The sequence below is a fragment of the Girardinichthys multiradiatus genome, chromosome 23 (genome assembly GCF_021462225.1).
Source record: "Girardinichthys multiradiatus isolate DD_20200921_A chromosome 23, DD_fGirMul_XY1, whole genome shotgun sequence".
In the NCBI taxonomy this organism is placed as follows: domain Eukaryota; kingdom Metazoa; phylum Chordata; class Actinopteri; order Cyprinodontiformes; family Goodeidae; genus Girardinichthys; species Girardinichthys multiradiatus.
This window is the reverse complement of record NC_061815.1, coordinates 41746909-41771126: the sequence shown is the minus strand read 5'-3', so window position 1 is coordinate 41771126 and position 24218 is coordinate 41746909. Positions and strand designations below refer to the sequence as shown.

Below are 24218 nucleotides of genomic sequence, written 5' to 3'. Positions count from 1 at the left end.
CCTTGCTATGTCCTTCCTGACATTGTACTATGTATCTGGATCGCAGCAAATTTTGGAAACTAGTTCAGTGTGAAGGGAAACATGATGCTGCTATGCTCATAGTAATGGCTACATATATTTCCATTTTTAATGTCCCTGAGGCGGTGTCTCAGATGCTCACCATGCTCTGTAGGTTAGCACCACATTCCCACATCAAATGTAGCACATGCAGGCACTTTACTCCCTGACACATCTCTCCTGGACCCAGTGAGAATGCAGTAATGCACTAGAAAAATCCCACTATGCAAGCACATTGTTATCTACATGATTAGAGGCAGAACTGACTTGATATGAGTGCACCAAGTCCTGCTTTGTAAGGCCTTATGTCATGGATATGGTGTGACTGCAGAAACCAAGCTGCACTCGGAACCTACACATGCTGCCAGTACTAAAATAAACCAATACCAGATTTCTATAGAAGTTTTGTGCAAGCTAAAAAACCTTCATAAAACTCTAACACTCTATCACTTGTAATGAAGAACCTACTACACTCTTAACATTTCCTTAAAGCCTCGCCAAAATCTTCTGGCTCATTGCTTAGTGTGTTAGGGCATTAGTACATTCACAAAGAAGGCCTTCTAACCTCGAAGGCCTCCTTGCAATCTTCGAAGCTCATCACCAAAGGTAAATTGTCAAAATACCAGCGCAAACATGTAAAAATCTGCACAGCAATTATAATAGGGTTTGACTGCTGTAATGTCAATCAAAAATATTCCATTGATTATTGAGGGGGATATAAATAATCTTTGTCATACCATGTTTCAAAATAATGTACAACTTAAAATTGATTTCTTTTTCTAAATTGATACTTTTGACATTACTTTATTATCTTTGACAGATGCTTGACTCATTTCCTATCAGAAACAAACTTCTTGGTTGAATGAAAATAATTGTAAATCTAAATCTGCCAGGTTAATGATTGATGTTGGGCCTAACTCTACCAATGGATTTGATGAGTGACTTTAACATTAATATTAGTGTTTTTGCTTCTTTAATTTCTATTCAAATCAGGAAGATCTTTTATAACAGAATAATACAAAGCTTTTTTGAATTTAGTAATTTGTATGTTATTTGGAATACAATGTTGAAGACATATTTCGCTCCCTTTGCCTCTGACAACACTTGTAGTAATATGACAGTTTTTTTTTCCTTTCATTTGATTATTATGTCACACAAAATCAACATAATGTGCATAATCTCATACAATGAAATAGTTGTCTTAGATCTCTGTGGATCTATATTTTACATTTCTCTATCTTACATTTAAGATCATTTTGGTTTAGAGGAATTTTCCTGTTCTCTTTAATTCCTGTACTGCTGTGTAGGTTCTAACATTTTGGCTCGGTTACAGTTCAGACAGGACATTGACAATATACTTTGCTATTTAAGGTGCAAATGTGTCACACTGTTCTAATCAATAATGTTTCATCATATATCAGGTTTTGGAAATGAACCTGCCCAGAAGTTAATTATTGTTGAGGTGGCAGCGAACTTCTCAGAGAAGTCGATTGTTTTTCATTACAGAACTGGGGGGGGGGAATTGATCACAGAAAAATAATGTATATAACACAGTATGTTATGATTTGCCATGATGGAGGATGTGGGTGATAAATGTTTGGCCCTGCTGCTGCCGAACAAATGAAACAGCTCGAGGGCAGATTCATAAATAACACGGTTGGTTTAATTTGACTGAACGTGGCGTGGATGCGAACTGACACGGGAAGATTTCTGAGAAGGGCAGCTGGCCAGCCGGGCCCATCCTTCAGTGGCACAATAAAACCCAGAACACATTACAGATGATTGTGTTCTGTGTCTGACCCTTTTAGGTGAACTGTGAACCCTGAAGTCCAGAATCACACTAATACCTTTTCAGTGCCTTAGAAAAAAGGTGGGTGAATGTGATAATGTAGTTTAAACTGTCAATTTGAGTTTTCCCCTACAATCAAAGAGGCTCTGATATAGGTTACCATGAATAATCAATGCTTAGAATGTCTGAAAACCTTTGCTAAGTCATCAGCGAGAACCTAATAAAAACAAAATTTTTATCAGGTCTTTCTTTTTATTAAATGCCCTAAAAAGTCACTTTGTCCTGGTGAAGAAGGACAAAAGTGGCAACAGGACATAGGCAGGTGCATGGTGGATGGATATATTTAATTAAATAAACTTAAACTTACAGGACACAGAGAAAAACTCAGGAAACAGGAAAGCAGAATTCACAAGAAAGCAGAAACCCGACCATGAGGGAACAGAAAACAAACCCCTCAGGAACAGGAGGCGGTTCCCCTTACAGAATTCTGGAACATGAGGAGAGAAGAACGTGATGGACAGCCTGTCAGAAGAGGATGAAGATTGTGATGATGCCGGCTGGTCGCTGGGAGCTGAAACGTTGAGATTACTCCCAGCGATTGCAGGAGCTGAAGCGTCTGGCTGACCTTCAGCGGAGGCAGGAGCTGAAGCGTCTGGCCGACCTTCAGCGGAGGCAGGAGCTGAAGCGTCTGGCTGACCTTCAGTGGAGGCAGGAGCTGAAGCTGAAGCCTCTGGCTGGCCCTCAGTGGAAGCAAGTGCCGAAGCTGAGGCGTCCAGCTGACCCTCGGAGGCAGGGACGGCTGTGCTGCAACGCTCTGGAGTCGTGACGCTGGCTGGGCTGCACGATATGCGGCCTGAGCAGTAGCTCTGCAGGAATGAACCCACGGACGAATGGCAGAAACAGGAACACAGAGGCACTCATCTGGAGCAGGAGCACTGAGAAGCTTATAAACAGAAGCATGAGGAGGCAGGGGAACCTCTGCCAAGGAGCTTGCTCCACCATCATCAGGTGACGTGAGGTGAGCTTAGGGCGTGTCGGCTCAGGGCTTGGTTGACCCCCACTGAAGGAGTGCGGGATGTCTGAAGCTGGTAGCATGGCATGCTGTTTATCCCAGCATCCTCTCCGCCAGAAAGGCGCTCTTCTCTTAGGTGGGGGAGAAGAGCGACAAGGACCAGCTCACGGAAGAGGAATCGCCAGCCTTGAACCCAATAGGGCAATCGCTGCTTCTTATCTTCAGCCCGACACGAGCTCTTCTCCACCTGCGACTAAGGTACTCGAAAAGTCAAGTCAAGTCAAGTTTATTTATATAGCGCCCTTCAGCAACAAGGCACGCAAGGCGCTGTACACAAGGAAAAACATTACAATGATACAGAAAAAAATAAAAATAAAAATAAAATAAAGAGAATAGAATGATGGATAAGAAAATGAAAAGAAAATTGGACTGAAACCGTAACTAATAATGTTTAGATGGCACAGTCAAAGGCCACTCTAAACAAATAAGTTTTTAATCTTAATTTAAAGCAACTTAGGGTTTCAGCGCTTTTACAGTTTTCTGGCAGTTTATTCCAAATTAGTGGAGCATAAGAACTAAAAGCTGCTTCTCCATGTTTGGTTCTGGTTCTGCAGAGTAGATTTGAGCCAGAAGACCTGAGAGGTCTGGCTGGTTGATACACTGACAAGAAGTCTGTAATGTATTTTGGTGCTAAGCCATTCAGTGATTTATAGACTGACAGAAGTATTTTAAACTCTATTCTCTGAGCTACAGGGAGCCAGTGTAGGGACTTTAGAACCGGGGTGATGTGCTCCACTTTCTTAGTTCTAGTGAGGACAGCAGCGTTCTGGATCAACTGCAGCTGTCTGATCGACTTTTTAGGCAGACCTGTGAAGACACAGTTGCAGTAATCAATTCTACTAAAGATGAACGCATGAATTAGTTTTTCAAGGTCCTGCTGAGACATTAGTCCTTTAATCCTGGAGATGTTCTTTAGATGATAGAAGGCCGACCTAGTTACTACCTTTATGTGCCTCTGAAGGTTCAGGTCTGAGTCCATCACTACACCCAGGTTTCGAACCTGATTGGTGGTTTCTAGCTGTATTAACTGAAGCTGTGTGCTAACTTTTAAACGCTCTTCCTTTGGTCCAAATATTATTACTTCAGTTTTGTTTTGATTCAGCTGAAGAAAACTTTGGCACATCCATGCATTGATTTCTTCTAAGCATTTACCCAGCGCTTGAATGGGTTCATGGTCACCTGGTGACATCGTAACGTATAGCTGTGTGTCATCTGCATAGTTATGATAACTTACGTTGTTGTTTATTAAACTCTGAGTTAGGAGGAGCATGTAGATATTGAATAGGAGGGGCCCTAAATGGACCCTTGGGGAATGTGATTTTTGTGCTCTCTGATGTAAAGTTACCTGCTGAAACATAAAAGTTTTTGTCCTTCAAGTAGTATTTAAACCAGTTGAGTGCTGTACCAGAAAGGCCGTTCCAGTTTTCCAGGCACTCTAATAAAATGGAGTGATCAACAGTGTCGAATGCTGCACTAAGGTCCAATAATACCAGCACTGTGGTTCTTCCACAGTCTGCATTTATACGGATGTCATTGAACACCTTGACAAGAGCAGTCTCTGTACTGTGGTGAGCAGGAAGCCTGACTGGAAAACATTGAAGCGGTTGGTCGTTGTTAGGAAGTTGTTTAATTGTTGAAACACAGCTTTTTCAATAATCTTACTGATGAAGGGGAGGTTTGATATAGGCCTGTAGTTCTGTAGTAGCAGCTTGTCCAAGTTGCTCTTTTTCAATAGAGATTTGATAATTGCTGTTTTTAGGGCCTTGGGGAAAACACCTGACAAAAGGAACGTGTTTAATATTTGTGTAAAATCAGATGTTATTACAGGCAAAGCTTTCTTAAGGAAAGCTGTGGGTAAAAGATGAAGACAGCAGGAAGAAGAGCTTAGTTGCTGTACGATTTCTTCGGAGATTTTGTAGTTTATTTGGTGAAATTGGGAAATTTTGTCAAAATCAGTTCTAGTTGGAGACAACATTGGTACTGGAGTTGATGTGGATGTGCTGACTGCCCCTCTGATCTTTTGGGATTTTTCAGTAAAGAAGTTAGCAAATTCATTGCAGGACCTGGTAGAGTGGAGTTCAGATGCTACAATTAAAGGAGCGTTTGTTAACCTGTCGACCATGGCAAATAATGCACGAGCATTGTTTATGTTTTTGCTGATGATCTCAGAAAAGAAGGATTCCCTTGCATTTTTCAGTTGTAGGTTATATCTGTATAGTCTCTCTTTATAGATAATATAGTGAACCTGGAGTCCAGTCTTTCGCCGCCTGCGTTCAGCTTTTCGACACTCCTGTTTTTCACTTCTGACTGGTGGAGCATTTCTCCATGGAGACATTTTCTTCCCAGAAACGACTTTCACTTTAATTGGAGCAATTGAATCAATGATATCCGAGATTTTAGAATGAAAGTTTTCTACCAACACATCTACAGTGTTACAGGGCAAAGTGGAGGTAGAAGAGTAAATCTGGTTAAAGGTTTCAGCAGCACTGTCCTTAAAGATGCGTTTTCTTATAATGTCTCTTTGGCAAACTGAGTCATTGCAGATGATGCTTTCAAAAATAACAGAAAAGTGGTCAGATGGAGCAACATCAGTTACAGACACATTGGAAATGTTTAGACCCTTAGTGATGATCAAGTCCAAAATATCTCCCTGTTTGTGCGTTTGCTGTTTAACATGTTGAGTCAAACCAAAATTTCTGAGAGTGTCACATAGATCTATTGCACTTCTGTCTTCAGGATTGTCCATGTGAATGTTGAAGTCTCCCACAATAATTAAACAGTCATAATCAACACATATCACAGATAAAACATCATCAAAATCACTGAAAAAGTTTGTTTTGGATTTGGGAGGCCTGTAAATATTCAAGAACATGGTTCGGACCGGGCTCTTTACCCAGAGAGCCAAATATTCAAAAGAGTCAAATTTGCCCAGAAATACTTTTTTACACTCTAATAAATATTTAAACAAAGTGGCCACCCCTCCACCTTTTCTTTGCTGTCTGCTCTCACAAAGAAAACTGTAGTTCGGAGGCGTCGACTCTATCAGAATGGGAGCTTCATTAAATTCATGTAACCATGTTTCTGTTAAAAACATAACATCAAGATTATGGTCAGTAATGAAGTCATTGATTAAAAATGATTTTCCTGACAGACATCTAATGTTCAATAAAGCCAGACTTAGTTGCTGATATTAACTCTGTGTGTGGTTGTACCTGACAGTTTATGGCTTTTCTTAATTGTTTATTACTGTCTCTTATCCTTTTGGCTTTGCTCTTTCTGTCACATATAAGCACAGAGATTTTACAACTTTCTCCTATTAGGGGCCCAAGGTTTTCCTGGACATGCTCATTTCTGATAGAGTTACCACTGGGGCCCAGACTGTATCACAGAGAAGTGATTTGAAGGTCCTGATTAGGAGGAGATAGATTAGGAGGTGGTGGGGCTCTGCAGCATTTGGAAGATGTAGGTTTAGTAGCACGGCCTCGGCCACGGGGGGTGTTGAATGGAGAAGATGTCAGAGCCAATTGGGTCCCGATCTTAAGAGCTCCTTTCATGTTATCAGAATCCAGTAAAGCAAAAAGTGGGCTCAGTGGGGAGATGGGAGAGTTCTGTGTGGTCTGGGACGAGGGGGGTTTGTTTACCGGGGGTGTCAGTCTGGGTCTGGGTTTTGCGGGAGGGGGGTATAACGGAGGGGGTCCACCTCTCCTGTGGATTTCGACAGGGAGACCTTTTGTGATGACCTCTCTTTCTCAGCCAACTGGCTGATTGTTTCTGCTGGAGCTGTTGGAGGCACGTTATCATTGTTGTTGATACTCCATGTTCTCTGCTGAAGGTCGAAGCTGCTGGTGGATTATTTACTGAATAGAAGAGATTAGATGTGAGACGTCTGGCTCCTGGCTTGTTCAAACAGAAACCATCTTGCTTAAAGAGTTGTCTTTTTTCCCAAAAAATATTAAAGTTGTCGATGAAGTTCACAGGTGTGGTGGCACATGTTTTTTTCAACCACTTATTAATCATCAGAAATCTGGAAAAACCTCATCTCCACAGAAAATTGGTGCAAAGGGTCCGCTGAGAAACACCTTGATATTGAGACTTCCAACAATATTCAGAAGACGAGTGAAATCCTCCTTCAACGTTTCTGACTTTTTCTTAGCCACGTCATCCATGGCTCCACAGTGTATAATAAGGTTTTCTAGAGACGGGCGCTTTTCTGTGATTGCAAAAATATTCTCTGAGATATCAGAGACCACGTTACTGGTACCAATCATAACTTCTGTGTTTTTCTTGTTGCAGAAGTTTTTAATCCCATCCACAGCTGTGTTGCCCACTATTAGGGTTCTTGGTCTGGTGGGGCGCTTTTTCTTTGGCAATTTAGGAAAAGACTGTTTAGAATGAAGGTTGTTATCAAACCTTTTATTGTTCTCAGAAGATGGATCATTTTCCTAGTTTTCATTCTGTAGTGGGGCAAATCTGTTTTGGAGGGGAATTTCATTATTTCCAGCTGTCTCACTCCTATCAGTTGTTGTGACAGAAGCTCGCTGTCGAAGTCTCCTTTTCCCAGGGGAAACGGGGGCATTTCTCTGTAATTCTGGCCTTACTAATTTATTTAATTGCTGAGATCTTCCAGTGAGTCGTCCACCTTGATTTTTTGGACCTGTCCCTAAAACATGCCAGGGGGGTCTGCCGGTAGGTTTATTCTCAGTGTTCTGATTGCCGGCTGAGTTGTTGAGCTGGCTGTCACTGTTTGAGATCACAGACAGAGTTGAATCATCGCTGAACCCCATATTCACCTCCACATTCACCTCTAGTCGATGGATTTTCATCTCCAAAACAGCCAATTTCTGTAAAAGTTTGTCGAAGTCCTCTGTGGTGAAGGGAGGCATTTTGTGCTGATTAGCTCACGTCAACTTGACCTTTTTTCGAGTTCCATTATTAAAACATCAAAATCCTTTAGAAAAAATAAAATAAAATAATAATAATCCTTGGGATTCGCTGGTAAGAAGTAGTTTTAGGCCAATATTTCCGTAATTTTGGCTAAGAGATAAAAAGTTAGGAATAAAAGAATACAAGCAAGAAGCGAGCTTAGGAGAAAAGTGTCTGAAAAGAGTTATCATCTCTTTACCCGCTGCTTAGACCTTCTCATGGTTGGGTCATGGTTTGCGGTGGAGGACAGAAGCGGCAGCAGGACATAGGCAGGTGCATGGTGGACGGATACATTTAATTAAACAAACTAAAACATACAGAACAGGTGTGCCAGGAAAGCAGGATTCACAGCAAAGCAGCTAGACAAAGAGATGACTCGACCATGAGGGAACAGAAAATACAGTCTTAAATACAACAGAGAACTAAAAGAACTACTTGAAAATTAGGTGTGTGCAATTAACATGTGGGTGCAATTATCCATAAATAAAGCTGAGTATATTTGGACTGGAGTCTTTGAAAAAGAAACTGCTTAGTTGATCAATTAATGTGAATGGCATTAAACTGACCTCCGGGGACAAAGTAAAAAAACCTGGTGTGGAACCGGCTCCCAGTTGTAGTCCGTGAGGCACACACCCTGTCTACTTTTAACGCTAGGCTTAGACTGCTGCAGGACATAATGACCACTTTCACTCTCTCTGCTACATTCTTATACTACTCTCCAATTGCATTATTTGCTGTTATTTCAGCTTTTAACTTTATGTTCTCTCTGTTTTTTCTTTTCCTAGAAGCTACACCTGGCCTGCCTGTGTTTAGCTGTGACACCTTCTTGAAAGAGGACATCGGCCAACAACTTAATGCTAGCCTAATACAGATGACACACTTGGCCCTGTCTTTCAGTGTTTAACCCTGTCTCTCCTAGACATAGCTACTGGCTGAACTTCTACTGTGACTAACTATGTGCTTTCTTTTAGACTCTAACCTTGAAAACTGCCACAGAGTTCATCTGCTTAGCTGTTTTTCTCTCCTAGATGAAGCCACTACAGGAGCTACTACCATTAATGTTTTACTTTATTTCCTATAGAAATTACTACTGGGGGCACAGCACTGGTGGTGTGGGGGTTAAGCGTCCGACCATGTGCAGAGGCTATAGTCCTTGATTGCGGCTGTCCCAGGTTCGAGTTCCGCACCTGGCAACCTTTGCAGAATGTCTCCGACTCTCTTTGCCCTCTTTCCTGTCTACCTACTGTTGAAAAATTAAGGCCTCTAGTGCCGCAAAAAAACAAACAAATAAATTAAAAAGAATGTACTACTGAATCAGTGTTTCTGTGTTCTTTTTGTGTCTCTGCTCTGTTCTCTCTAACCCCCAGTCGGTCGTGGCAGATGGCCGCTCACACTGAGCCTGGTTCTGCTGGAGGTTTCTTCCTGTTAAAAGGGAGTTTTCCTCTCCACTGTCACTACATGCATGCTCAGTATGAGGGATTGCTGCAAAGTGAACGCCAGTGACTGTCCACTGTCTCTACATGCTCATCCAGGAATGAATGCTGCAAGTCACTGACTCGATGTAGTCTGCTGGTTTTCCTTAGAAAACCTTTTAACCAATTTAACTAATAAACTGAATTTGCCTGCACTGTTTGATAGTTAGGGTTAATTGCAATGTATGTACCTGACTTGAAATATGTACGATTCGATTGAATTGACTTTGTAAAGTGCCTTGAGATTACATGTATTGTGAATTGGCGCTATATAAATAAAACTGAATTAATCTAAATTGAACTGAATTGAATTGAATCTTCATATGTAAAACCATTGAATACAATGAGGGTGTCCTCCTCAGAACAGGGACAGGTCCCATGCATCTGCTTCCACTGCTTATTTTCCTTTAAAGGAGATCTTGTGTTTCTGATATAAAAGTTTTAGACAGGCAGTTTAACTTTCTCATTTTGCCAAACCATGAAGAATCAAAGGGTGAACATTTCCATTCTACACAATGCTGAATGTGCCACTTTAAACAACAATCCTTTACATTTCTGGCAGGCATTAATCAACATTGCAAAGAAACAAGACCTATTAAGTGAAACAAGCAGACAGCAAAGTTCAGACTTAGTTTTCTACATTCAGAGAGCATTGGAAAGTGCACATTTGTTACATTTATATCAATATAATAAAAGTACCTTCTGCTGGCTATATGTAAGATTTTATTGGAAAATCTGGCAAATCAGTCTCTCCCAGACTTTAAGCATTTCAGATCTGTCACAAAATTACTAGCAAAAGACATATCACATAATACATATTCTAAAGAAACATTATTCAACAAGTCAATTTAATTTCTTTGTTCTGATTTTGTTACTTTGTCATTTATTTAAAAAAAAAGGCAACCTGTTAATACGATTAAAAATGCTATAAAAACTAAAGTAATTAAACTTTTGTTTTTGCACAATTAAAGGGTTGCCCCATTACAAAAGCACAAAATTAAAGTAAATTAAGTATGACTGAATTAAGCTTTAAAATTACAATGACTTTGAAAACAAAAAATACTTAATAGTGTTATAAAACTAGACACAGCCAGAGAAAGATCATCCCTCAGCTGACTGAAGTTTTAAGTTGACAGCTTTTTGGGAATCACCTTGGAGCTAAAATCATATTTTCTGTATCGTCTTTAAGACTTTCCATGGATTCAAATGAAGAAAGGAAAACAAACCTTGTTATTGTTACAGGTTGCTGGTAAGAAATAACCGTTAGATCCAATTGAAAGAGTTAATGATGTAGAGTAATTGGCTTATTTTTGAAAACATACTCAAAAACATCTGAAAATTGTGAGATACGAGACTGGAAAGCAAAGGAAAGCAAACAAACTCCAGAAGAATGTTTACATAAAGACCACATCAAAAGTTTACAAAGAAATCTGTCTACTTGGAAGAAAAATATAAAATCTTGTATGTCAAGATTTCTATATCATCTTTTTGGAGCCAGAAAACCTAAACATCTTAAAAGTATAACATAAATAAATTACAGGCAGCAAATTCACACAAAAACACAAAAAGAACCTTGTGAGTTGAGGCCTCTACAGCTGGAAGGCAAAACCACATATGAATGATGATGTAGCATCTGTAACTGCATCGTCGGGAATCCTGTCACTCTCTATGACTTTAAACGCCCTATTTTCTTGACAACATGACCATTGACTAGAGATATGTTAAGTGGATATGAAGCCACTTACTGGTGACAAAGACAAAGGAGACCCACAAACACTTCAGCTACAAAGATCATCTTTCAAGAAAAAACTGTATAAGGCTCATGAAAGTAAACAGGTGAGAAAATTGCCTCGGTTCTCTCCCAACATAAACAGTCTCTTTGTTGGAAACACTTTTTGCACAAACATTATTCAACAATTGGAAACTTGGATTAAAAAGAAGCAACAACCTGAAGCTGAGGTAAGAGGATAAAACACAGTTTGTGACAGATTTTGTGGCCAAAAGTGAGACTTGCACAATCACTGTATGTTTCTGTAATATAAAGTACTCTGCTGAGAAAGTTATGCAAATTAGAGCAACAATGATGCCTAGTATGAGACGAAAAGTTAAGTTTAGTCTAGTCAGTAGATATTTTACATTTTTTCACAAGTGGTCATTTACCACAAGGGTGAAGCCCAGCCTGGCTTCACCCTTGAGAGCGCTTTTAAATACCTAGGTGGGGTGCTGCTCTGTTTAATGAATCACCACATAAATTTTATCTATTGAACTCAAATTATAGCTAGAGACTTTGTGGTCACTGCACTCCTTTTGGTTGGCCATTGCCTCATTTATTTATGCCCGCATTCAGTGTGACAAACATAACATTATTACTCTTTGGCAACCTTTAGCCATGTTCTTGGCTGCCTATTGCTTTCTGTTATTCTTTCATAAAAATTTCTCAATTACACACATGGAAAAAAAATATAACTTTTGTAAGCTTTAAGCATGAACGCAACTGTTCAAATGTTTTGAAAAACAATTATATAGGCCCTTTAACTCTGTGAGAAAACAAAAGCAGTCACATTTCTGTGTTTTTTGTTGGTGGAACACCAGGATCAGGGAGAAATGTTCAACTGTAGGTTGCACCTTACAAGTCAAACAAAAACAGTGTTATTCTTTCTCTTCAATAAAGTGTAGTCTAACAAAATAAAGGCAGACCTGGAATGTAAATACAGATGACAGCCAATGTTAAGTCATGACTCTTATACAGCTAATGAACACCATAACTAATATAACTCCAGGTGACATGACATTCCAGTAAGCTCCTCTGCCATAGCTCCTCTTTTCCATCACTGTGAAGCCAAACTTTTCCATTTAACGAAGAAAAATCTGTTCACTTTGGTAATATTCCTCGAACCATTTCAGGACAAGGATTTTATTTAATATAAGTACATACAATGTTTACACTATTAAAAATCAACACATTTTCAAGATAATCTATAAAACAACAATTTAAAATGGATGTAGTGGAATTTAATTTGTGCTTTAACATGATAGGAAGACACATTATGAAGAGAGGAAATCTCCACAAGCAGCTGCTTCTGCAAGGCCAAAGCAAGGATAGTTTAAAGACCTAAGACTTAAATGAATATTCTCTTTGCTTCGACAAATTTATTGAATGTCCCTGTGGAGTATACATAGATTTTACACTTCAACAGTTATTTGATTGTATGAAACATAAAGAATGGTGAATGCAGAACTCATTAATATATTAGCCCCTGATGTAAGCCATTTAAATCGCACGTTTATCTGTTTCCACTTGACAGAGTAAAGAGACTTATTGAATATAGATATCAATAGAGGAAAAGGTCACTCTCTGCACATTTTGTTTAGCATAAAGATGAATAGTTTGCACACTGGGAGTGGTTGCCTGCTTTAGAGTACAGTAATGATCTGTGCAAGTACACAGAAAGGAGAGTCGTGATCAATCTGTGTTATCACTGGGAGGAGGATGAGGAATGACCAGAGTGCCTGATCAAATGGAGAAATGACCATTGGATTTTCTTTTAGAGGACAGGCTGAGTTCTCGAAACCTGGTGATGCTTTGTTTGGCACAACAAATCACCTGTGATTACATTTCTTAATGTATAAAACTATGTAAAGACCTTTAATTATTTATTTTCATCTCTGCTTAAAGATGATGATGCCACACAATGTGGTTTCCCTGCAGCATACTACTACTTATGCACCAGTTATCGAGCCTCATTTTTCTCATAACCACACCTTTTAACAAGAGCTTCCAAGATATCCGCAAACACAAAAAATCTCCCCTTTCAACAAAAATGACCTCTTGCCTAGAAATGCAACAGTGCAGAAATGCCATTGGCTGTTGACAGGCCTGACAATAATTTTGACTGACTTATTGGCAGTCCCAGGAGGTTATGACAGGTGAGTTGGCATTCCTGACCCATTTGATTTAACATTCATGGATAACCAGTCAATAAAAGCTGATGATGTTAAGCAAAGTATCAATACTGGGTTCTGCAGCCAAATTTTAAACTTGAAGTTCTGGCACATATATGGATGGTACGCTGTTATAGTCAGTAATGGGTAAAATACAAGGTAATACAACAGTGTTGAAGCCAAATATGCTTATTAATTAAGAACTGAGCTGAAAAGCAGCAACAGACAACATTAGTCTGTGCATAGAGTGTCAGGTTACCTGCAGATCTGAAAAGACTGGTTTTTATCCACTAGAAACGTCTACCAAAAATAAAGGTTTTCAAATGTGCTGCTAATTGACAGAACTATGGAATGGGTGGGATTCTGGGGTATTTTGTTAAATTGGTTCAGATCTTACTTGGAAGATTGAGACTACTTAGCAAATATCAATTTTAACAAAGATCACAAATGGGGTTCCCTTGAGTTCCCAGTCTTGATCCACTTTTGTTCTGTATTGTCAGCAGGGGTGAAAGTAGTTTTAAATTATTGCCGGTACTTAGGGGTGGAGCAGGGGGGGGGGGGAGGGGGGGGGGGGGGGGTACTGGGGGCATATATGCATGCATATATATATATATATATATGTATATATATATACATATATATATATATATATATATATATATATATATATATATATATATATATATATATGTATATATATATATACATATATATATATATATATATATATATATATATGTATATATATATACATATATATATATATATATATATATATATATATATGTATATATATATACATATACATAATGTGTGTGTGTGTTAATTCTTACTCTCATCTGTGGCTGCCTCGAGATCTCCCTCTCTCAGCACAGTCCAAACTCAAACTAATTAAAATGTATCAATATTTTACTTTACTGTAGGCTGTCTGTATAAGGCAGAAATTAGAATCACTTGACAATGTAGAATATACAGGGGTTGGACAATGAAACTGAAACACCTGTCATTTTAGTGTGGGAGGTTTCATGGCTAAATTGGACCAGCCTGGTAACCAGTCTTCATTGATTGCACATTGCACCAGTAAGAGCAGAGTGTGAAGGTTCAATTAGCAGGGTAAGAGCACAGTTTTGCTCAAAATATTGAAATGCACACAGCATTATGGTTGACATACCAAAGTTCAAAAGAGGGCAAATTGTTGGTGCATGTCTTGCTGACCAAGACAGCAAGTCTTTGTGATGTATCAAGAGCCACGGTATCCAGGGTAATGTCAGCATACCACCAAGAAGGACGAACCACATCCAACAGGATTAACTGTGGACGCAAGAGGAAGCTGTCTGAAAGGGATGTTCGGGTGCTAACCTGGATTGTATCCAAAAAACATGAAACCACGGCTGCCCAAATCACGGCAGAATTACATGTACACCTCAACTCTCCTGTTTCCACCAGAACTGTCCGTCGGGAGCTCCACAGGGTCAATATACACGGCCGGGCTGCTATAGCCAAACCTTTGGTCACTCATGCCAATGCCAAACGTCGGTTTCAATGGTGCAAGGAGCGCAAATCTTGGGCTGTGGACAATGTGAAACATGTATTGTTCTCTGATGAGTCCACCTTTACTGTTTTCCCCACATCCGGGAGAGTTACGGTGTGGAGAAGCCCCAAAGAAGCGTACCACCCAGACTGTTGCATGCCCAGAGTGAAGCATGGGGGTGGATCAGTGATGGTTTGGGCTGCCATATCATGGCATTCCCTTGGCCCAATACTTGTGCTAGATGGGCGCGTCACTGCCAAGGACTACCGAACCATTCTTGAGGACCATGTGCATCCAATGGTTCAAACATTGTATCCTGAAGGTGGTGCCGTGTATCAGGATGACAATGCACCAATACACACAACAAAACTGGTGAAAGATTGGTTTGATGAACATGAAAGTGAAGGTGAACATCTCCCATGGCCTGCACAGTCACCAGATCTAAATATTATTGAGCCACTTTGGGGTGTTTTGGAGGAGCGAGTCAGGAAACGTTTTCCTCCACCAGTATCACGTAGTGACCTGGCCTCTATCCTGCAAGAAGAATGGCTTAAAATCCCTCTGACCACTGTGCAGGACTTGTACATGTTATTCCCAAAATGAATTGATGCTGTATTGGCCGCAAAAGGAGGCCCTACACCATACTAATAAATTATTGTGGTCTAAAACCAGGTGTTTCAGTTTCATTGTCCAACCCCTGTATATATATATATTTCAATTGTTAAAGAACTGCCGTGTATGAAGCAATGATAAACTATCTTCTGATGTATAACTTTTCATCTTCAGTTTCCATCTTTTCTTTTGAACAAATAAGTTATTGTTCTCTTCATTGTGTTCAAGTTTTGTTTTCATTTAAATAAACAATTTGACAGTTCGGTTGTTTTCGCGTTCTTTATTTAAAAGTCTGTAGATGGTAAGTGATTTATTGTTTGTTCTGTCCTAATGCAAGTGGCGGTTTTTTATGTCTGTGCACCGCCTGTGTAAAATCTCCCAGTTCATTAAATCGAATGCACCAATCTCCTTGGCAACTGTTTAGTTTTGGAGGTAAGCGCGTATGCGTTCTCGTGTTGTGTATGTGAAACCTCCGGTCATAAACGGTGTTTTCGAGCTGTACTGTGTTGTTGTAATTCAGCAAAATAACATGAAACAACTAGTTTCTCTCCCTTTGCTTTTAACTGGGGTATTTAGCAGCGAGCAGACAGACATTAAACATAGCGGTGCTCGTTTTAAAGGCTGGCCGTTCACAAAAGCCTCGAGGTCCGAGGGGAGAGAAGCAAAGCAAGAGTATTGAGGCTCCAGCATAGCAGAACAGTTCAGAAACAATTTGGAATGAGGGGAAAAAAGCTATATTTGATAACAGATTAAGTCGTGTTTTAGACTGCCTATTGGTAGCGGATCTGATGTTCTTTGTGTGCTCGTGAATTTTTGCAGCCGTAACTGGTTCTGGATGACGGCTTCATAGCAGACAGCCGGGTTCTTTCCTCTTCCCGGTACTGCGTACCGGCGCAGAATCTTTTAGTGGTACGCAGTACCGGACCGTACCGGCTCACTTTCACCCCTGATTGTCAGGTTCCCCCCTCATTGATATTATACAGTATTGCATAATATTTTACCATCTGCTGATGACACAGAGAAGATTTATTTGTCACCATAGTCCCTTACAGCACTGGACACCAAGTAGGGAGTTGCAAGATGATTTTCAGAATCATTGTGATGTGACCACTGAGGTGTATGGAGGGCCAAATTAAATTACTTAATTTATCAGGAAATAAATAAATATACCTTGAAATGTCCCATTAAATCATATAGGGCAACATTAAATATTTAAATGTCATAATGTTATGTAAAAATACATATAATTATTTTACTGGCTGAAATGTTTGGGAACCCCTGCCTTACAGTCACTGAATGGGTCTTTACATAATATCAACAACTGGATGGAACTCACCTTCCCTGAATAAGCCTGCTACCTACCATCCTAAAAATGTTTTCAGAATTAAGGTTCGTATTGTTAAAACAGGATACATAAAAATCTCTGGATGCGCTTGTTTTATTATATTAGATTATTGTGTTGGTGTCTTTACTGGTGTCAGTGAAAACAAATCCACTGCAGCTTATCCAAAGTTCTGCTGGCAGATTCTTGACCAACAACAGAGAAATGGTATCATATCACAACAGTCCCTGAATCACTGTACTGGCTCCATGTTTTCAAAAAATGAGAGATTTTAACATCTTATTGATCTATAAGGCAATTATTAGTCTAGACCCATCTCAAGGGCCATGAACCATGTAAACATCTCAAATCATCAGGTTGTAGAGCACTAGTAAGTGCTCCACAATAATGAAAACAGCAAATGAGTTTCAGTAGATGTTTTACAATAAAACCAAGACATGAGTGGATGTGAGCTACAAGAAGGCATCAACCTGCTTTAGTAGTAATAAATCAGCAAATATAAACTCTCCAAGCCCAATGCCAAAACAATACATAGAACCATGAAAATCCATGTGTGGGTTGTTAGTCCATACGTTTTGTTAGGGATACCACATATATTCTATATCTAACTCAATGAACTGGTAGTTGGTTTACCAATTGTTCATATTTAGATTACCTAAAGAAAATAGTCCCAAACGTCATAGTATAAGATGTTTACTGGCAATAAAATACAGTTCAGCCCAAATTAATCACATCTCAGGCAGCTTTAGATTTAAAACTTTTTTCACATAACCAAGAAGGTTCTTTCTAATAGAAAATAAGACATGTGTCTTTAAAAAGTTAATAAAATAATATATAAGGGAAAATGGGTAGTTGTTTCAATTGACATTGTATCAAAATGGTATGTCACAAATAATCTATATCCTCCTTCCAAATCAATAGAAAAAAATGTTTGTTGGCATCAAAGCAAACAAACCCTAGTTGCAGAGTTGTGAGAAAAAGCTAACGAAATAAAATCCCTCATTGAGATATAAAGTATTAAAGAATCAACACAGAACAAAACAACACAAAATAGGAAATGTAACAGAACATGATATGAGGTAAGTGTTGGTCATAACTAGTTAACATGATCACACTGTGACAAAACAAAACAAAAAAACCATCCAAATCTCATTGAACACTGAGCAGCATCTAGGAATCACAAAATGTCCATAACAACCATTGGAAGCTAAGTCTGCCAGGAAAAAGCAATTCCCCTCCTACCATCACAAACATCCTATAATTGTTTGAAGTTTGGTAATTGCTACTGGGACTTGTGCTTCAGTCAGATGAAACTATGACTGAGGGTTTTTTTGTTTGTAACAAACACTACTTGTTTTTTTGGGGTTTTTTTTAGCAAAGGAGGAATATCTATATGTCTAAATGCACGTCATGCCCATTGTTAAGTATAGTGGAGGATCTGCAGTGCTGTTTCTTATGCAAAGAATTTGGAAGCCTAAAACATGGAATTATACATTTTCTGAAATTCTAGGACATTGTTCAAAGAAAAATGGGCTGTCATTGGATCTTTTAGCAGGATAGTAATCCAAACCGTATGGTGTATGTAGTCAAATGCAACAATGCTCCATCTGCACGGAAGTTCAGGCACTGAAATTAAAAAAGCAGCTTTTTCATTGTCAGATTTTTGACTGTCGACAGTCTTTTCACTGAACACAGGAGAAGGAAGCTGAAATCAAACATAACATTCAAACATTTACTGTAAAGATCTTTCTAGTAAGTCGATACTTTATCTCATCTTCTTAATGCCTTTATTGACATAATTCCTAGATTAAATTTTAACATGTCATTAAATGTTTATTTGAGATGAATATGTGCATCTAAACTCTACTCTTGTGCCTTTTTAAAGAGTAAAAAAAAGCACAGACATAGAAGGGGAGGAAAAAGAGAGCGATGTTCAAGCATTTATTGTGTATTCATCAGGTCTGGCCTCAGTCATTGATGGGGTAATCAATGTTTAGTAATAAGGCAGAATGGGGAATGAGGTGTAAGGGATCTGGGTTGGGACGGAGGGGAAGGAGATATCAATTAGGCAAAAAACTGCACAGTCCAGAGCCGAGAAGCTGAGGCAGCAATATACCTGATGGTGGTTCATTACTAATCAGTGTGTATGCTGAATGCAAAACTCCTTCATACCACTAAAACACCCCCTGTTCTGTCTGTAAATGGCTGCCTAATTCCATGAAAATTAGGAGGTCTGCAGCTTGTGGAAAAACACCTCTAATAGTTCTCACAATGAGGCTGTGCAGCAATAATAATATCCACATGTGATGCAATGAACTGAAAAATGGAAAGTATACCTGCAGGTTAAATGCAAAGCAGCTCTAAATCACCAAATAATATTATGAAGGTAAACAGGGTTATTCTGGGATTTCTCAGTTTTAAATGTACAAGCTGCAGAATGCAGAATTATTAAACATGCTTTAAATATTTTACAATATTTGTTTAACAGATGGACTTCCTCCTAATATCTGACTTATAACCACTGGAGATTAGTTTGTTACATATTAACAATACTTTCATCCCTTCTTGTCCAAAAACTGTTGAAATATTAACACCAGTCCAGTACCTAACAAATCATTAGGTACTGGACTGTTCTTGATCAAATTTTACTTCGAACAGTGCTAGCTACATTTACTGACACCCCTGATCTGTGGAAGCACAATAACATTAAATTATTCAGTTTACTAAATCACTGCAGTAATCACACTGAACATAATTGAACATCTTATGTCTTATTTGTTAAATGTGATCTCCTAATGTGAGGAAAGAAATTCTATATTAAGGAAAAAATATTAAAAAACAAACAAAAAAACAGTTGTCACAATTTCTGGGATCCCAAATAAATCCGATAAAACAAATGTAAAGAAAGCATTTTACTATTAACTATTTTTAAATTATCAGTGTCTAGGAATATTTAATTACTAATCCGTGACTTTTCCGTGACAGCACGTTTCCCTGGGTCTGTGCCTAGTTGTAGCAGCTGATTTATCAACATCGCTTTTTGCAACTGTCTAGAACAACAAAGAAGATAAAATAGAGTTCCATGTTTGTCTTCAGTTTTCATTAAGTTAAAATGAAACTTTTATCAAACTCTACCAGTCCAAATGTAGACAAAACCAGTGATTTGTGTTAAAAATAATAATAATAACAACAACAACAGTTTTAAGGGACAACACATTAGCAACAATTCTTTAGCACACTACATAAGAATAAAATGAGTTTCATCTGCACAATTAGTTTTGAGATCTTTCAGAAAAGGCTTAAAATTGATGAGTGGGGAAATAAAAAAGAAAGCAAAAGTTTGAATTTTTAGCTTCCAAGAAGCCATTATTTAAATATGAATAGCAAGTATGAGAGTACCCACCAAAAAAAGCTATCCCTTTATCTCAGTCATGGAGACAAATGTTAGAGTAATCAATGATTGGAGGAAAAGCAGACCTTTGGATCTTTTTGCTACACTCAGCTGAATGATTTGTCTTGCATCATGACATGAAACAGCCATTTCTCAGTTGAAAAGACATTGTTTCACTGAGCGGAGTGTGAAGATTGACGATTTTCCAATCAGCAGTTTTGGGTGGGATTAAAGCCAATGTGAAAAGTAGTCAACCTCAGTGCTGAGTGTGACAGTTTTAGTAGTCGGAGAGGAAAAACTGAAGCATCTTCCCAAAAGAGAACTGGTTGATCTCCCACAGGACTGATAACGGAGAATAATGTGTCATGACTTATGTCTTACACCGGTGTCCTGCTGTTCGCTGTTGTGTAAGTAATCCATTCTGAGCCAAATACACCTTTAACAAACATATTACCATTTAGTAAGAGTTTGCTAAGAACATGTTAAGAGGAAATTCAAAAAAGTTAACTCACAATGCAAAAAAGAATCAAGTCCAACTTTACCAAATGCAGCCAAGCTTTGAATCCAGTTGGTTTCAGAAAGAAGTTAATATCCACAGATGTTCATTAATGTCCTAATAAGTTTGTGTTTTTAATGATTTGTTTGAACCCTTCTCTTTCCAGGATTGGATGACTATAAAATACACAGCCGCAGTGATATAAAACAAATGTGAGGCACAGGTTTGAATTTACTGTGGGTTCTATTTCATTCACACTGGATCAAAATTAGGGATACAAGTTCAAATGTATGCATAGAATCAGAAATATGTTTTTAATAGGTGGTGCTGAAGGTCCTAGAATGTATTTTAACTTCTGGTTAGTAATCATGATTGAGTCCAGCTGGTGCTCTCACTTAGGCAGCAAAAAAAATAAATTAATAGCACCAACCAGGGAAGTGCAAGTATTGGAAGTACTGGAAGTAAAACGATGGTTTTGGGAGTGACTGTACATGTAATACCTGGCTATAAAATTTAATGACTTTATTCACTGTTTTCACTCAACAAAATCCCATCTGATATTTACTTACTAGATTTATATGTCCAAAATTAATTTAGTCGTTCCATAAGTTGAATTTGAAAGATTTCACATTTTTGTTCACTTCTTGAACTGCAAATAAGAATTGATCCAACTATTTCAAGTGTTTATTTCAGTTAATTGTAATGATTATGGCTTACTATATGGCTTAATATACTTGTTGTTTGTCCACAATTTTCTGAAACAATTTTTTCTTTCACACAACTTTTCATTAATAAGCTTAAATACAACACTATGTAAACAGCCAGGTTCTTCAGCAATGACCTTATGTGGTTTTCCCTTCTTGTAAATGGCAGTCTGTATAACAACTGTCAAATCACCTGTCTTCCCCATGATTGTGCATCCATAACATAATATTCTTGTATTAACAATAACTTTTTATTTATATTTGATGTGATATTGTATTTTTCAAAGAAACCAGATTTGGGGTTTTCATTAGCTGCAAGCCCTAATAAAAATGCCTAAAATATATTATTTGTGAGTAATGAATATACATAAAATATGAGACTCAATTTTTAATTGATTTAGTGAAATGTACTTTTGCTAATATTTTAATGTAGTGAGATGCACCTATAGAAGAGCAAGTTATACAAATTAAAGAAATTGGATCAAATAGTGTGTTTGTGGTAGGCCGCGCCTACACAATAACAAATGCCATCTACTGGGCTCACCCCTTTAGTTATGTGCTGTGGGGGTGTCGTTGAATACAAAATGGGTTGGCTGTGGGGTGAGGAATAACAAGAGAAGCGACTGATTCAATGATTAACTTCACTTTGTTGTTTTAGTTTCTCTGTGTGTGTGTTTTTGATCAAATTTCTCCTGCATAGTTATAGAAGCTTAAAATGAGGAACTAATGCTCCGGATGATATCCAGCCACTAGTGGACGCACTTTCCATCCAAAACAAACCCTGTCTGATCTCAATGCAACTTCATCCCAGGGAGTGCTTCCCACGCACCCGCATACTTATCAGCCATAACTCACAGACCCAGAGGCAACTTTGACAACTTTTCTCCCCCGAATTCTCCCTCCTCCTTTTAACACCTTTGAACGCAAATTTAATTTGATGCATGTCCCAGACGGCATCGAGGCAATAAAAATGCTAATTTCACTAGCTTTTCATTAAATTCCCAAACAAATTACGAACACTTCGTTAATTCTTTTACCTCCCCGCCCATCAAGTCAGTTCCATGCCTGTGCTTACCTGAAAAATAAAACCGTTTCCCACAAATAGATCCCCAGCGCGTTCAGTCGGCACATTTTTGCCAGTCTCATTTTATTTGGAGGGGGTTGTGAAGTGTCCAACCGGACGCTCTTCAGAAAAGACTGAGAAGGAGGTCTGGTGGCAGGGACTGGGGGAGCTGGGGTGATGGTTTATGACCTCCAAGGTGAGCCCGGAATGTCCTGCTTCTCTGTGGGTGCGTGGGGGTTTTAGATCCCGTGTTTTCCGGTGCCGAGCCGCGGGATGGCCATCACTCCACTCTCCATAAAATCATGCCTGTGTCCGCTCTCACTCCTCCAGCGCGGCCGAAACAGAAAATCCACTGAATCCAGGCCGAAACTGTGTTCAGGACCTCGGACAGAGGCACACGGAGGGATCGGAAGGAGGAAGCCCGTCCAGGTTTTGGTTCAAGGGGGCACAACCGGGGACAAAGAATGGAGGGGAGGGGGATTCTCTGGTCTCAGAGAACAGCAGCCGTTTACAGGCTGCTAATACCTGAAAGAAATACACGCAATGACTCTGAGGTCCGGTCTGTGCACTCCGCCGCAGTTAACAGAGAAATGAAACATATTCCTTCACTGCCTCTTTGACTGCAGAAACCTGCGTCCTTCTGTCCCTGGAGCGCTGAAACAAATATGAATGTTTTATATTCCCAAAATCCGCGCACAGAGGAGAGCTTTCTGTCACATTTGCAGGTTATGTCTCACATGGATCCCTGGGGCAGCCGGAGCCTCGTTCTGGATCTGTGCGTATCGGCTGCTGTGGGAGTCCCGGCGCTGCTGCTGCAGGTACAACACGTCTGCCTCCTCTTCTCCCTCTCCTTCTTTACCCCCTCCTCTCGCTGCTGGTTCTCCCTCTTCTCCTCGTACTTATCTCCCAGGGGCGAGCAGTTGTAATAGTACTTGGCGCTGCAGCAGCTCGGCTCAGCTGCTCCCATTGTCTGGTGGTGGTCAAGTTGGAGACGCGGCGGCGACCGCTGCTGCGCTCCGCATCCACTCCCACCGGCGCACCGTGCGCGTTAAATCCCGACAGAATCAATAATAGAGTCCCGCTGTTGATCAGAGTTTTATAATGAGATGCAGCGTTGTTTGTCCGACTGAAGCGGACCCTCTTCCATGGCAGGAGAGGAGACCACTATCTGGCGTGCACCGACACGCACTCACACACACACACAGCAATGCCAGCTTTGTGTGCTTCAACACTGTATTTTCCTGCTGCAGTCATTTACCAAACTCCAAAATACGCACCTCGGTGGGGCCAGAGACGCCCACAGGATGCTGCCATTGGTTTGCATGCCACTGACGCCTGCAGATCATTGGTCCGGGAAAGTGTCAACAACGCAGCTGAACGCTAGTTCTGCCTCGAGATCCCCTGGGGAGGTGAAATCACTCAAGTTACACTTAAGACTGACCTTAAAGCTCTATAAATAACTTTTATATGTAAAATGGTCAGAAATTAGATTTTAGTCATGTTTTTAAAAACAAAATAGTTTTATAATGAGCAAATGGGTGCAGGTTTTACCTCATACTGAACTGTTCCATATTAATCACAATATGACACAAATAAAAATTACAGGAGACAACAAGTAAAGTAAAAACAGGATCATCTCCATAAAACAGACCAATATAATGCATTTGTAATACAGCAATGTTATGTTCTGGCCAAGAAAATCATAGAGAAGACTGCTGACTTGACAGTTGCCACTGACATCATCCACAGGGAGGGAAGGTACAAACCCTCATCAATAAACAAGCTGGTTGTTTATAGAGAGCTGTATCCAACTGTATTAATAGA

General features: G+C 39.4%; 1 protein-coding gene across 5 annotated transcripts in view; it reads right to left on the bottom strand.

Annotated features, from left to right (window-relative positions):
- Positions 1–23609, bottom strand: part of glra1 (glycine receptor, alpha 1) — a 172013-nt gene extending 148404 nt beyond the window's left edge. For all 5 annotated transcript variants that reach the window (XM_047353665.1, XM_047353667.1, XM_047353666.1 and 2 more), the window contains exon 1: positions 22407–23609. In XM_047353665.1, the coding sequence (XP_047209621.1) occupies positions 22407–22477 (71 nt within the window). In that variant the 5' untranslated portion in view covers positions 22478–23609. The remainder of the gene's footprint in view (positions 1–22406) is intronic.
- Between the last annotated feature and the right edge of the window lie 609 nt (positions 23610–24218).